This window comes from Drosophila obscura, unplaced genomic scaffold, assembly GCF_018151105.1.
Source record: "Drosophila obscura isolate BZ-5 IFL unplaced genomic scaffold, ASM1815110v1 contig_214, whole genome shotgun sequence".
In the NCBI taxonomy this organism is placed as follows: domain Eukaryota; kingdom Metazoa; phylum Arthropoda; class Insecta; order Diptera; family Drosophilidae; genus Drosophila; species Drosophila obscura.
In genome coordinates this window covers 191,469-208,107 of record NW_024542806.1, presented here as the reverse complement: position 1 = coordinate 208,107, position 16,639 = coordinate 191,469, and the positions used below count along the sequence as shown (strand labels likewise).

The 16,639-nt window shown below is 43.9% G+C and overlaps 1 protein-coding gene across 1 annotated transcript in view; it reads right to left on the bottom strand.

Annotated features, from left to right (window-relative positions):
* LOC121404558 overlaps window positions 1-14,974 on the bottom strand; it is a 62,119-nt gene extending 47,145 nt beyond the window's left edge. The window contains exons 1-2 of the mRNA XM_041594212.1: window positions 14,629-14,974; window positions 11,071-11,153 (exon numbers count right to left, since the gene is read on the bottom strand). Of these exons, the coding sequence (XP_041450146.1) occupies window positions 11,071-11,153; window positions 14,629-14,974 (429 nt within the window). The remainder of the gene's footprint in view (window positions 1-11,070; window positions 11,154-14,628) is intronic.
* Window positions 14,975-16,639: the final 1,665 nt, after the last annotated feature.

Genomic DNA, 16,639 nt, shown 5'->3' with positions numbered 1-16,639 from the left:
TCATTAAAGACCAAATCTCAAAGCAAAAGAAAGCTCCGGGCCACGATTTCATCTCTCCTAAAATGATCATAGAATTGCCGAGCTGTGCAGTGTATTTTCTTACTATGATATTCAACAGCATGATGAAATGGGGCTATTATCCTCAAGAATGGAGGAAATCAGTCATCACAATGATCCATAAAGCCGGAAAAGACAAGTCCAAGCCATCATCATATAGACCTATCAGCCTACTGCCTTGCCTATCAAAGATATTTGAAAAGCTGCTCCTGAATCGTATCAAACAACACCTACACATCAACGGTGCCATCCCGACTCACCAATTTGGATTTCGCGAAAAACACGGAACCATTGAACAAGTAAACCGTATAACCTCTGAGATACGAAATGCATTTGAAAGACGGGAGTATTGCTCCGCTGTTTTTCTGGATGTCGCACAGGCTTTCGACCGCGTTTGGTTAGATGGCTTAATCCACAAAATCAAAATATTACTTCCACAGAACATCCATGGAATAATGGAGTCATACCTACAGCAAAGAAGTTTCGCAGTACGATGCAAAGATTTCCTCTCTGAATATCATCCAATTGAAGCTGGTGTACCGCAAGGCAGCGTGCTTGGACCGACACTGTATATCATATTCACAGCAGATCTACCGACAAACAGCCTAACAACAACTTCGACATTTGCTGATGATACTGCCATATTAAGTCGCTCCAAGTGCCCAAGAAGGGCCACGGATCACTTATCATCTCATCTCGTGGCCTTAGAAAAATGGCTAGCAGACTGGCGGATACATGTAAACGAGCAAAAGTGCAAGCATGTCACCTTCACGTTAAACAGACAAACTTGCCCTCCATTATGTCTGAACAATATCAACATTCCACAAACCACCGAATTAACATACCTTGGTGTTCATCTGGATAGAAGGCTTACTTGGCGTAAGCACATCGAAGCGAAGAGAAATCTACTTAAATTTAAAGCTAGTAATCTACATTGGCTAATAAACACCCGTTCACCACTAAAACTGGAGTACAAAGTACTTTTGTACAATGCAGTTCTCAAACCTATCTGGACATACGGCTCCGAGCTATGGGGAAATGCTTGCGTTAGTAATTTAGAAATAATCCAGAGAGCTCAATCGAAGATACTAAGAACTATTACTGGGGCACCATGGTACATACGGAATGAAAATATCCATAAAGACTTAAATGTAGGATCAGTTAAAGATGAAATTGCCAAAGTGAAAGCAAAGTACCAGGCCAAGCTTCAAGCCCATCCTAATAGACTTGCGCAGTCTTTAACTTGGCACACTAGCCATACACGACTCCGGCGAAGAGACCTTCCCACCCAGCAATAATACTTAGCTAGGGACGTACTCTAAGTAATTAAGTGTAAATAATTAAATAAATATATTAGGCTAAGATTTGTATACTTGTCGTAAGTCTCTAATAGGGAAGATTCGATAAATAAAATCCCGTAATAAAAAAAAAAAAAAAACATCTGAAAAAAGCTTAAAAAAATACCAGACTTCAAAAATTCTTCAAAAAAAATTTTAAAGCCCCATATCTATCAGAAAAAGTCGGTTTGGATCCTTGAGGAAAAAAAGTTCGATTTTGTCGAGTAGTGTTACCAATTAAAAAAATAAGTTTTACATTTTACATTTTTTTGTTACATCTGATATCTACATCTACATCTACAATGTATATTCTAAAACGGCATAGCGACATATCTCCGCGCGACATATCTCCGCGCGGATGTTGCCGTCACATCTCCGCGCGGAGATATGTCGTTTTTGAGACGACGCTGTGAAGGAGCAGACGCTCCCCCACATTATTTTTTCACCATGAAGGATCTCTTATTATTATTTACTATTATTTTGTTATTATTATGTTTTATTTTCATTATTAGGTTAAGTGACGGCATTTGTTAGTAGTTAAGCTATGGCATTAATCAAAATTAGTTTAAGTACTTGTTCGGTCGTGACTTAGATGGGAGGGAAAAGCACAGTGATCGCTCGGGCATCACTGATAGCACTGATAAAAGCTCCAGAGTTGAGACACGAACCTCAACCACCAACATCAGCACAGAGTGGAGAGCGAAAGCTCTACCACCAGCATCAGCATAGAGAGCGGGAGAGCAGAGAGCGAAAGCTCAACCACCAGCACAACAAGGGTGGGTTTGTAAGATCGCAAGCACATGGAAAACGAGGGAGAAATATTCCAGACCAGTGAGCTGAACGGACGTGCCAGTGGAAGCAGCCAGGAAGACGAAGAAGAAGACAGATTTTGACGGCGAGCTAGGAAAGGGTGAGCAAGTCTCACCGTCGTGAGGAAGAGGGCTGGCGAGCGGTGCGGTTAGGCAGGAGAAGAGGAAGAAGAAGAAGAAGAGATAAAATAAAAATGGAACTTAAATAACTACCAGCGCGTCTTCATCTGTCGATCAGTGCGTGTTTCCCCCCCTTGCCGTGTAGTTTTCCAGAGGTGCCGCCCGGTGATTGCCCAGGCATCCTCTGTCGATCTGTGCATGTTTTACTTCCCCTTGCCCTGTAGTTTTTCCAGAGGTGCCGCCCGGCGATTGCCCAGGCATCCTCTGTCGATCTGTGCATGTTTTCCTTCCCCTTGCCCTGTAGTTTTTCCAGAGGTGCCGCCCGGCGATTGCCCAGGCATCCTCTGTTGATCTGTGCGTGTTTCCCCCCCCCCTTGCCCTGTAGTTTTTCCAGAGGTGCCGCCCGGCGATTGCCTAGGCATCCTCTGTTGATCTGTGCGTGTTTCCCCCCCCCCCCCTTACCCTATAGTTTCCCAGGTGTGCCGCCCGGCGACTGCCCAGGCATCCTCTGGCTATCTATGGCTGTCTCCCTTTCCCCCGCAAACCAGTACCTTCACCGAAATGCCGCCGGCGACTGCCCAGGTATCTTTGGGAGGGTCTCTGCGCCTACTCTCCTTCCCCTTGCCATGTAGTTTCACCGAGGTGCCGCCCGGCGACTGCCCAGGCATCCTCTGGCGATCTATGCCCATTTCCCTTCCCCCCGCAGACCTGTACCTTCCACGAAGTGCTGCCCGGCGACTGCCCAGGTATCTTTGGGAGGGTCTCTGCGCCTACCCTCCTTCCCCTTACCCTATAGTTTCCCGGGGGTGCCGACCGGCGACTGCCCAGGCATCCTCTGGCTATCTATGGCTGTCTCCCTTCCCCCCGCAGACCTGTACCTTCACCGAAATGCCGCCCGGCGACTGCCCAGGTGTCTTTGGGAGGGTCTCTGCGCCTACTCTCCTTCCCCTTGCCCTGTATTTTCACCGAGGTGCCGCCCGGCGACTGCCCAGGCATCCTCTGGCGATCTATGCCCATTTCCCTTCCCCCCGCAGACCTGTACCTTCCCCGAAGTGCTGCCCGGCGACTGCCCAGGTATCTTTGGGAGGGTCTCTGCGCCTACTCTCCTTCCCCTTGCCCTGTAGTTTCCCCGAGGTGCCGCCCGGCGATTGCCAAGGCATCCTCTGTTGATCTGTGCGTGTTTCCCCCCCTTACCCTATAGTTTCCCAGGTGTGCCGCCCGGCGACTGCCCAGGCATCCTCTGGCTATCTATGGCTGTCTCCCTTTCCCCCGCAGACCTGTACCTTCACCGAAATGCCGCCCGGCGACTGCCCAGGTATCTTTGGGAGGGTCTCTGCGCCTACCCTCCTTCCCCTTACCATATAGTTTCCCGGGGGTGCCGCCCGGCGACTGCCCAGGCATCCTCTGGCTATCTATGGCTGTCTCCCTTCCCCCCGCAGACCTGTACCTTCACCGAAATGCCGCCCGGCGACTGCCCAGGTCTCTTTGTGAGGGTCTCTGCGCCTACCCTCCTTCCCCTTACCCTATAGTTTCCCGGGGGTGCCGACCGGCGACTGCCCAGGCATCCTCTGGCTATCTATGGCTGTCTCCCTTCCCCCCGCAGACCTGTACCTTCACCGAAATGCCGCCGGCGACTGCCCAGGTATCTTTGGGAGGGTCTCTGCGCCTACTCTCCTTCCCCTTGCCCTGTAGTTTCTCCGAGGTGCCGCCCGGCGACTGCCCAGGCATCCTCTGGCGATCTATGCCCATTTCCCTTCCCCCCGCAGACCTGTACCTTCCCCGAAGTGCTGCCCGGCGACTGCCCAGGTATCTTTGGGAGGGTCTCTGCGCCTACTGTCCTTCCCCTTGCCCTGTAGTTTCCCCGAGGTGCCGCCCGGCGACTGCCCAGGTATCTTTGGGGAGTCTCTGCGCCAACTCTCCTTCCCCTTACCATATAGTTTCCCGGGGGTGCCGCCCGGCGACTGCCCAGGCATCCTCTGGCTATCTATGGCTGTCTCCCTTCCCCCCGCAGACCTGTACCTTCACCGAAATGCCGCCCGGCGACTGCCCAGGTCTCTTTGTGAGGGTCTCTGCGCCTACCCTCCTTCCCCTTACCCTATAGTTTCCCGGGGGTGCCGACCGGCGACTGCCCAGGCATCCTCTGGCTATCTATGGCTGTCTCCCTTTCCCCCGTAGACCTGTACCTTCACCGAAATGCCGCCCGGCGACTGCCCAGGTATCTTTGGGAGGGTCTCTGCGCCTACTCTCCTTCCCCTTGCCCTGTAGTTTCCCCGAGGTGCCGCCCGGCGACTGCCCAGGTATCTTTGGGGAGTCTCTGCGCCAACTCTCTTCCCCTTGCCCTGTAGCTTCCCTTAGGTGCCGCCCGGCAACTGCCCAGGCATTCTACAGAAGATCTCGACCGTTCTACCCCCCTTTCGCACGTTTCCCTTGGCCTTGGCATCCCCGAGACGAAATCTCCGTCCCATGGCCACTCATGACTCGGAGTCCCGGCAAATTATAAATATGGCTGTAATTTCGACCCTGGCTTGACTGAGAGTTATACCCCAGCCTAGATCGCATCCTTACAGATGGCGCCCGAGCAGGGACTCCGAGACTTTCGAGGTGTTTTGAGTGGCCAAGGGGTGTGTTAGTGAGCTAGAAGGGAAAGAACGGGGGGTTCCAGCCAGTTGAATCAGGTTCTTCCAGTGGCCGCGTGGCAGTCATGCCAGCGTGCCGGACGCGCAGCGGCGGGGTCGGTCGACGTTGATAGGAGTAGAATGATGGTATTGTCGCTGTCGTTGCTAACCGCACGTAAAGTTCCCCAAATTTTCACGTACGGCCGAGCCTGGCTTCCCTAACCTCTCGAGACGCAGTCAACAGCAGAGGCGCAGTCAGCAGCAGAGGCGCAGTCAGCAGCAGAAACACAGTCAGCAGCAGAGGCGCAGTCAGCAGCAGAAACACAGTCAGCAGCAGAGGTGCAGTCAGCAGCAGAAACACAGTCAGCAGCAGAGACACAGTCAGCGGCAGAGACGCAGTCAGCGGCCGGGCTATATATTTCGGACCCCCCGAAGTGAGGGAGGCGTGTGAAGGAGCAGACGCTCCCCCACATTATTTTTTCACCATGAAGGATCTCTTATTATTATTTACTATTATTTTGTTATTATTATGTTTTATTTTCATTATTAGGTTAAGTGACGGCATTTGTTAGTAGTTAAGCTATGGCATTAATCAAAATTAGTTTAAGTACTTGTTCGGTCGTGACTTAGATGGGAGGGAAAAGCACAGTGATCGCTCGGGCATCACTGATAGCACTGATAAAAGCTCCAGAGTTGAGACACGAACCTCAACCACCAACATCAGCACAGAGTGGAGAGCGAAAGCTCTACCACCAGCATCAGCACAGAGAGCGGGAGAGCAGAGAGCGAAAGCTCAACCACCAGCACAACAAGGGTGGGTTTATAAGATCGCAAGCACATGGAAAACGAGGGAGAAATATTCCAGACCAGTGAGCTGAACGGACGTGCCAGTGGAAGCAGCCAGGAAGACGAAGAAGAAGACAGATTTTGACGGCGAGCTAGGAAAGGGTGAGCAAGTCTCACCGTCGTGAGGAAGAGGGCTGGCGAGCGGTGCGGTTAGGCAGGAGAAGAGGAAGAAGAAGAAGAAGAGATAAAATAAAAATAGAACTTAAATAACTACCAGCGCGTCTTCATCTGTCGATCGGTGCGTGTTTCCCCCCCTTGCCCTGTAGTTTTTCCAGAGGTGCCGCCCGGCGATTGCCCAGGCATCCTCTGTCGATCTGTGCATGTTTTCCTTCCCCTTGCCCTGTAGTTTTTCCAGAGGTGCCGCCCGGCGATTGCCCAGGCATCCTCTGTCGATCTGTGCATGTTTCCTTCCCCTTGCCCTGTAGTTTTTCCAGAGGTGCCGCCCGGCGATTGCCCAGGCATCCTCTGTTGATCTGTGCATGTTTTCCTTCCCCTTGCCCTGTAGTTTTTCCAGAGGTGCCGCCCGGCGATTGCCCAGGCATCCTCTGTTGATCTGTGCGTGTTTTCCCCCCCTTACCCTATAGTTTCCCGGGGGTGCCGCCCGGCTTCTGCCCAAGCATCCTCTGGATATCTATGGCTGTCTCCCTTTCCCCCGCAGACCTGTACCTTCACCGAAATGCCGCCCGGCGACTGCCCAGGTATCTTTGGGAGGGTCTTTGCGCCTACCCTCCTTCCCCTTACCCTATAGTTTCCCGGGGGTGCCGCCCGGCGACTGCCCAGGCATCCTCTGGGTATCTATGGCTGTCTCCCTTCCCCCCGCAGACCTGTACCTTCACCGAAATGCCGCCCGACGACTGCCCAGGTATCTTTGGGAGGGTCTCTGCGCCTACCCTCCTTCCCCTTACCCTATAGTTTCCCGGGGGTGCCGCCCGGCGACTGCCCAGGCATCCTCTGGCTATCTATGGCTGTCTCCCTTTCCCCCGTAGACCTGTAGCTTCACCGAAATGCCGCCCGGCGACTGCCCAGGTATCTTTGGGGAGTCTCTGCGCCAACTCTCTTCCCCTTGCCCTGTAGCTTCCCTTAGGTGCCGCCCGGCAACTGCCCAGGCATTCTACAGAAGATCTCGACCGTTCTACCCCCTTTCGCACGTTTCCCTTGGCCTTGGCATCCCCGAGACGAAATCTCCGTCCCATGGCCACTCATGACTCGGAGTCCCGGCAAATTATAAATATGGCTGTAACTTCGACCCTGGCTTGACTGAGAGTTATACCCCTAGATCGCATCCTTACAACGCTTAAAAAAGCTTAAAAAAAATAACAGACTTCAAAAAAAAGTTCTGCCATAGAAAAAACGAGAAGGAACGTGCGAGTCGCTTCTGGGGACGCGACTCTACTTATACCCGTACTCAGTCAGTATATACATTTTTGATATTATGATTTTTTAGAATTAAAAAAAAAAAATTTTACATTTTACATTTTTTTGCTACATCTGATATCTACATCTACATCTACAATGTATATTCTACATCTAACATGTAGATTGTACAATGTACATGTTCCATTTAGATTCTACATCTCCACCGCTAGGGGTTGCTCGCGCACTGAACGCGGCGGAGTGTGCGAGCGAGAAGGAAAATGAGTTGTGATGTCGTCGTCGGGTGGGGGGAAAGGGGAAGCAACTGAAAATTAATTTCTTCATTCTGGCTATAATTATGATCCGATCTGATTTAGATTCGGCAGTCTGGTAGATATGGGCATTCTCTACGATACTGCGTTAGTTTTATCGTATCTTTAAAAATGTGCCTGCCACAGATTTTCGTCCTTTGTGGGGGCGGAAGGGGGCGGGGCGAAATTTTGAAATACACTTGTAGCAGTGTGATATCACATGAGTGTGGAAACAAAATTTGGTTGCCCTAGCTCTTATAGTCTCTGAGATCTAGGCGCTCAACAAGACGGACAGACAGACAGACGGACAGACGGACAGACAGACATGGCTCTATCGACTCGGCTATTGATGCTGATCAAGAATATATATACTTTATGGGGTCGGAAACGTTTCCTTCTCTGCGTTACACACATCCACTTTTACCACAAATCTAATATACCCCTTAACTCTTATTTGAGTACGGGTATAAAAACATTATTCTTTAAAAAATTTTAAAGCCCCATATCTATCAGAAAACGTCGGTTTGGATCCTTGAGGAAAAAAAAAGTTCGATTTTGTCAAGTAGTGTTACCAATTAAAAAAATAAGTTTTACATTTTACATTTTTTTGTTACATCTGATATCTACATCTACAATGTATATTCTAAAACGGCATAGCGACATATCTCCGCGCGGACATTGGCGTCATATCTCCGCGGGAGATATGTCGTTTTTGAGACGACGCTTAAATAAGCTTAAAAAAAAATAACAGACTTCAAAAAAAAGTTCTGCCATAGAAAAAAAAACATTATTCTTTAAAAAATTTTAAAGCCCCATATCTATCAGAAAAAGTCGGTTTGGATCCTTGAGGAAAAAAAAAGTTCGATTTTGTCGAGTAGTGTTACCACTTAAAAAAAATAAGTTTTACATTTTACATTTTTTTGTTACATCTGATATCTACATCTACATCTACAATGTATATTCTAAAACGGCATAGCGACATATCTCCGCGCGGACGTTGGCGTCATATCTCCGCGCGGAGATATGTCGTTTTTGAGACGACATACGTCCGCGCGGAGTTTGGCGTCATATTTCCGCGCGGAGTTTTTGAAACGACATACCTCCGCGCGGTGTTTTGCGTCATATTTCCGCGCGGAGATCTGTCGTTTCAGAACGTCATATGTCCGCCCAGAATTAAGTGGAGATATGACGCCAAACTCCGTGAAGATATGACGTCAAGCTTCGCACAATGAGCCCCAGCCGAAAACCAGTGTCAAGTCACTTTTTCATTATGCGCTGTGGACAGTTCAAAGTTCATCCTTGCATATTTACAAAAATTAGATATCATGAAAATATCTATATTTGTTCAAAAGGAATTAATTTATAAAGCTGAAATACAAAAAATTGTTTCTCCAATTCGACCATTTATAAGATAAAAATAAATTGTTGCAAAAATGGGTTTTTTTAAATGTATTTATATGGAAAGTATATAATAAGAATTCCCGAGTTCACAAGTAGGTTTTTAAAAAGATATTTTATTTAACCGAACTTATAAAATAGAACATAGGATATGATAATGAATTCCCCAACTCAATGTTAGAAAGTCTCTCGTCTTCTTGTTCTCGAGTTATTGATCTCGAGACCTCTGTTAGGAAGCTTAAAGCTTATCTCCTTAAGCTTTCGGCTTCGGCTGATATTTCGTCTTCGTGATTGAGTGATGATGGCTTCGGCTGAGAGAGGCGAAGCTTCGGTTGGGAGAGGCGTTGCTTTGGTGAGAGCGGCTGATAAGCGATGCGTTGGCCTGTGTGTGGGAGGCTTGGGAGATGCGTCGGCTTAGATGAAACAGGTAGCCGCAGCTGGTGATTGGTGTCAGCTTTCATCTTGAGAACTCACTTGTTTACAAGAGTTCTCCCTTCTATTGGAGTGTGGGACTGATTCGGAATTAGTCATAGTGTGGAGTGTGGGAACGAGCTGATAACGTATTGGTCAGCGACGTTCTATTGCATTCCCGAGTTTTGGATTGCATGGGACTTCCTGTTGATTTCGGTATGGACGAATCATGCGTTGTTTGTTCAGCTGTTGGGGTATCTTCTTATATGTTTATCTTATTTCATATAGATGCGAATACATGGGTGTAGGGTGAGTGCTGGGCATATACATAACGTGTATGGTTGTGGGTGTGGTTATGAATATGTCAAGTGCTTAACGTATACTTAATGCGTATGTAGGTGTAGGGCATTATGGATATGTTACTCCCCCGGCATTTCTTATAAGCCTGTCCTCAGGTTTTCACTTTAGGGTATAGGGAGGGGATTTCCTCTATAACTATTGGGGTACTATTTTCTTCTTCTTCTTTTTCGTCTGCTTCATTAGGTTTTACATATCGAATAGTTATATTTTTAGGTATTTTCTTAAATTTGGCAATTAGATACCCAGTTATGCTTATTATTGATAAAATGAACATAATTATTATAACTATCTGCAATATATTATTATATTTTGTTTGTTGTATAATTATTTCTTTTGTCTGTACATAAGACAATGGTTCTAATCTAGTTATGTTATTACTCACATAGACGTTTTGTGTAAAATCTAGCATTGAATTAGTTATTGTGAATTCGTTTAATTGAGTTGAACAATTGTAAATCTTAATAATATTATTACCTTCGATTGTTATTTCTTTGTCTAAACAGTTTTGGTTTAATTTGGATTTTGGAAGGTTCCATGTTAACAATATATTTGGTTCAACGTAATTAATTTGGAAATTCTTAAAAGTTCTTGTGTATGGACATTTAGTGGGTTTTTGCTTTAAAATCCCTTTTATACAATTGTCTTCTATTATTTGCTTAGTTTCTTTGTTATATATTTTGTCTTCGTAAATATAATATTTATCGAATATTCATTCTGTTAAAATATTATTTTGGTTATCTGGATAAGGCACAATTTTATATATTGGGATATTAGCGATTTCGCTCGGAATATTGGAAATTATATAAATTTCGTTTGTATCAACTTTTAGCCATGTAAAAGTTTTAATATTTAGCAATTTCTCAGAATTTATATGTTTCAGGTAATCTTGTTTTAGTAGTTTTGGGTTAAAAATACCAAGTCTAGTTAGTTGCATTCCCATTTCTATATCCTCTATGTATTCTGTGAAATGTTGTAGGTTGAAGATTAAAATTTCTAATTGTTGATTTTTGTTGTTTTCTTCGTTTAATTGGTTTATTATCTCAATTCCATGGTTTACTACTTCTATAACTAAATTTAGTTCGTTTGTTTGGATGCTATGTGTGGCGAGATTTTCTATTCTTTGTTCTAATTCTTTCTTTTCTTCTTGATCTAGTGTGCCAAATAAGTATTTATAGGCGGTACCTAAAATATTTATTAGGCCTCTCTTGCTGCGTTTCGCAATTTTTAAGCCATTTATTTCCCTATTTAATTTATCTACTAGGTATTTTACTTGGATTACGTTTTCAAATTTATTAGCCATTACTAGAAGGTTTTGATAGGTTTCTTCAGTTTTTGTTACATTAACTGTTAAGTAATGGTATTCATAGTTAATCGGGAGGTCGATTGATCCCGTTTTAAATATGAGGTATCCGTTTCTGGACTCGATCGGATTTATTTCAATATTTTGTCCTACTGTTGTAAGGACCATTAATGTAATGATGACGATGATTTTAATTATGTTGCCGTTGATCGTTAACTTCTGATTCGATGGGCGGCCTGGAATTATCGTATTTGCTAATATTGTTGTTGCTAATAATGTTGGTAGTATTATGTCAGGTCTTGTAATTATATGTGTATATTATTAGTTCAAATTTAGTGTATTTGTTTTCGAGGTCATTCTCACTGGATATGATCCTCAATTTTTCGTTCACTGTTTTATGGAATCTTTCAACGTCTGATATTCCATTTTAAATGGATGTGATTAGGATCTTGACATCTTCCGAGATAAGCCATGCTTGCAATGCTGCGCACATAAAGGCTGAATCTTTGTCGGCTTTAATTTCTTGGGGTTTTCCCATTTCATTATAGACTTTTAGTATCGCCCTTTTGGTTTCTAACCAGTCACGACTGTTCACTTCTATTAGTGTAGCGAATTTTGAGTATATATCGATACATGATAGGAACTGTTGGTTACCTATCAGATAGAAGTCCATTACGTAACGTTCTCGGATGTTTAAGACTTCCGGTGTTACTTCAAATGACAACTTGGTGTTTCTATGCTCGGTCTTGGCAATATTACACGTTGTGCATTCGTTTATTATGTTTTGTATCAATTTTTGGTGGTCAGGGTAGTAGTGTTTTCCCTTAAACCAATTGATGGTTTTCTCTATTCCAGGGTGAAGTAATTCTTTGTGGTTTTTCATTATCAATTCTTTGAATTCTGCGTAATTGGGTTCATAACTTTTGTGAAATTGTTTGGACTGATAATTTCTAAATACGCTTGTTGGAAAATTGGGAAATCAGTCTCGTTATGGAAATATAATGCACTCTTTTTGGTACATAGATAATCCTTAATGAGTTCTTTAGCCAAGGTGTTGGTGATTTCCTTGTATGTGATTTTGATAATCAATTTATGGAAATAGTGTTGTGTAGTTACTTTATCTTCATCTCCCTTGATCAACTCAATCTGACGATTGAAATAGTTGATTGGTCGTTCTGTAATGGGGATATGATTGAGATTGTCTTCTTGCGCACTGTGTATTGTGGCGCCTGCACTGTCAGAGACTTCACCGAGTAGATTTTCATTAACTTTAACTCGGGAAAGGGCGTCAGCTACATGGTTTTCTTTGCCAGGTAGATATTTGATTTTGAAGTCGAATTCGTTTAATTTGATCTTCCACCTCTGTAGTTTCATGTTTGGTTCCTTGAGGTTGTTTAACCATACTAAGGGCTTGTGGTCTGTGGTCGCTAAGTATTTCGAATGTTCTTCCGAACAAGTATGATCGGAAATACTTAGTGGCCCAAACAATTGCTAACAGTTCTTTCTCGATAGCGGAATAATTGATCTCATGTTCATTCAGCGTTCGGCTGGCGTAGCAGATCGGTTTATGGTCTTGTGATAAGACTGCACCGATGGCCATGTTACTAGCGTCGGTAGTAACAGAAAACATTTTGTTAAAGTCTGGATACACGAGAATTGGGTCTGAGGTGATGAGTACTTTTAGTCTCTCAAATGCCTCGACATATTTCTCTTCTTTACGATCTATTGTCGCTCGTTTCTTTAATTTGAGCGTCATAGGCTTGGCTATGTTAGCGAAATTAGGAATGAACTTCCTGTAAAATCCGCATAACCCTAAGAATGACTTGATTTGTTTCGTGGTTTCGGGGATGGGAAACCCTGTGATGGCTACGATCTTGTTAGGATTTGGCACTATTCCTTCGGGTGTCACTATATGACCTAGGAACTCAGTTTCTTTCTTCAGAAACTCACACTTATCCATTTGTAGCTTGAGATTTGCGTCTCTCAGCTTGCCAAAGACTTTTCTTAGAGACAGAAGGTGTTCGTCCAATGAAGTGGAGAAAATTATTATGTCGTCTAAGTACACCAAACAGTCGGTGAAAATTAAGTCTTCCAAAAGATCATTCATGCATCTTTGGAATGTGGCAGGGGCGTTGGTTAGCCCGAATGGCATTCGAGTATACTCGTAATGACCATGTTTGGTAGAGAAAGCGGTTTTCGCGATCGAGTTAGGTTCCATTGGGATTTGATGGAAACCTTTTGCCAAATCGATTGTGGTGAAGTATTGGCATTTTCCTAATTTGTCTAGGATTTCATCCATTCTGGGAGTTGGAAACTTATCCTTTATGGTTATCTCGTTGAGACCTCTATAGTCTACAACTAACCTGTACTTCTGTTTTCCGGAAGCGTCTATCTTCTTCGGAATCATTGAAATGGGGGAGCAGTAAGGCGATTTCGATTTACGAATTATTCCTTGCTCAATCATTTCTTTGATTTGCTTATTGACTTCTTCGTCGTGTATTTGGGCATACTTGTATGGCTTTCGGTATACCGGATCTTCGTGTTGTGTTTGAATCGGATGTTTGACAGTACTTGTGAAGGTCAAATTGTCACCATCTCTGTACTGCACATCGCTGAATTCATACAACACCATCTTCAACTTTTCTTTCTCTTCATCGTTCAGATGCTCAAGCCTTAGCTCGTGACATTCCCTTAGTTTATTATCGATAGCGGACGCACTTCTGTGCGATAATATCTTCTTCCGAAGATGTATCTTGGCACTTATGTGCGGTCTTAACCTCTTCAATTGCTTCTCCACTAATAATGATTGGGAATATTCTTTCTCCTAACCTTACAGTATTGTCACTGTAATTAATTATGGCTTTGCTAGCCATCAGATATTCTCTTCCTAGAAGGATATCGTAATTGTCCGAGAAGTTATACAGGTAGAACTTCTGCTCACTGGGACAGACTTTGTTGGGGGGCCTAACTATACTTTTAGTTAACTTAACTGGTCCGTTGATGGTATAGACCTTGAGGTTTTCTATATTTATGGGGGCGTTCGGAATGTTTTCTTTTATGATGTTTATTGATGATCCCGAATCCACGATACCTCTGAGTGTTTTGTTATTTAATTTTATGTTTATATAGGATCCCCCTCGGTTTCTTCCGAGGCTGTTTGATGAAAATTTACGTCCATTTTCATCTGGTCGCTTTGACTTTCCCGAATCCTTTTGGTAGGTTGATTGGGCCTGCTGCCACTAGCTTGGTTCTGATTCATTTGATAATTAGCTGGATTCTGTGCTTGGCCTTTATTCAAGGAGTTACGAAACTCCTGTTGCAATCCAGGATTGTTATTATTGTTTCTAGATGTACCTGAACCAAATGGATTCTGAGCCTGTTGTGTATTATTACTAAAGTTTGGGTAATAATTCCCATTATTCTTCTGAGCGGACTGCTGTGGTTTATGCTGATCTTTATTGGTATTCTTATTTTCTATCTTAGCTTCGTATAAGCCTTCTTCTTGAGCGGCTTTCTTAAGTTTAGACAGTGTTGTTATGTCTTTTCGGACTAAGGTCATAAATGTTCTATCGGGGAGTTTACGCGATATTACATCTTTAATTGTGTTATTTAATGCGTTGTGATAGATCAGGGTGTTGGCTGCACTGTTTTCTAATGCTAGCTTATTGGTGACTACAAGGACTTTAGTTTCTAGATCTTCTACAAACTTACGAAGGCTCCCGTTGAATTTGGTGAAATAGATTTGTCGCAGAAGTTCTTCGTAGGGTGTGTGGTCCTTGAATTCGTCTATCAGAGCATTCTTCAGTTCCGTCCAGGTGTTAGGTTGCACCAATTGTGAGAGTCGTTGTGCTTCTTCGATCAGCTGCACTTCAACTGCTCCAAACAGTATTCGTGACTGTCTGGCGTCTTGCGTCGGGTACAGTTCGTGTATGTACTCAACGCGTTTAATGAAGGAGCTCAGCTTTCCAGCTGATCCGTCATAGGCTGGCACTTGTCGAATTGACAGTAGTGCTTGATTTAGGTGAATTTCACTAAGGATTGCAGGTGGTAATGCCATTTTGATTTGTAGTTCACTTCACGTGTTTCACTCAATGGATTATTTACTTGTCGATTTATTTAAATCGTTGCTGTTGGTGATTTATATAATCGTTGCGATTTTGGGTTACACAATTATTGTTTTGTTTAACGTTTGTGTTTGGCCTAGTGCTGCGTTGCACCTAGGTTCTTTGGCGGATTCACTTTGTCTAACTTGCTTCGCTAATCACCAGCAATCTAGTCGTATAGATTGCTTCTAATAGATTAGTACCGGAACAATAACGTTAGTGTTTGTAAATCCTACCGGCTGCGCCAATAAGAATTCCCGAGTTCACAAGTAGGTTTTTAAAAAGATATTTTATTTAACCGAACTTATAAAATAGAACATAGGATATGATAATGAATTCCCCAACTCAATGTTAGAAAGTCTCAAACGGAACTGTCTTCTTGTTCTCGAGTTATTGATCTCGAGACCTCTGTTAGGAAGCTTAAAGCTTATCTCCTTAAGCTTTCGGCTTCGGCTGATATTTCGTCTTCGTGATTGAGTGATAATGGCTTCGGCTGAGAGAGGCGAAGCTTCGGTTGGGAGAGGCGTTGCTTTGGTGAGAGCGGCTGATAAGCGATGCGTTGGCCTGTGTGTGGGAGGCTTGGGAGATGCGTCGGCTTAGATGAAACAGGTAGCCGCAGCTGGTGATTGGTGTCAGCTTTCATCTTGAGAACTCACTTGTTTACAAGAGTTCTCCCTTCTATTGGAGTGTGGGACTGATTCGGAATTAGTCATAGTGTGGAGTGTGGGAACGAGCTGATAACGTATTGGTCAGCGACGTTCTATTGCATTCCCGAGTTTTGGGTTGCATGGGACTTCCTGTTGATTTCGGTATGGACGAATCATGCGTTGTTTGTTCAGCTGTTGGGGTATCTTCTTATATGTTTATCTTATTTCATATAGATGCGAATACATGGGTGTAGGGTGAGTGCTGGGCATATACATAACGTGTATGGTTGTGGGTGTGGTTATGAATATGTCAAGTGCTTAACGTATACTTAATGCGTATGTAGGTGTAGGGCATTATGGATATGTTACTATATACAGTGATGGAAAAAATAATAGAAACGACAATTTTTTTTCGCATTTTTCAAAATTTTCTTCAGTCAAAATTTTTATTTTGTAAGTTTAATAATTTTGATTGATAGTCTATACAGCTATGTATCAAAACATAACAAAATAATAATTTAAAAAAAATTAGTGTAGCAAAAATAAATTTTTTCATTTTTAGGGCCTGGAAAAAATAATAGAAACGGCCGACTTAAAGCTTTGAAAAACCGTTTCTTAGCTTCAAAGGCTAGTAGGTTAACTTATAGCTTACATATTTGGAAGTGACAAGGTGATTTTTAGTGACTTCGACCCATCTGCGACCCATGGAATCCACCAGTTCGTCACAAATGGATGGATCCATGGAGAACCATTCGGACTTAACATTTTGACAAAAATCATTCCTATTTTTGGTCCTTTAGCCACCAGTCCTTTTCATTAAGATCTCCTAAAGGTGATCTATAGGATTAAGGTCTGATATTCCATCAGGCCAATCCATCAGGGAAACTTCTTTGTCCAGGAACCATTTCTTGGTCAGCATTTAGGAGTGATTCGGGTCATTATCCTGATCGAACTACCACTTTAATGGTATTT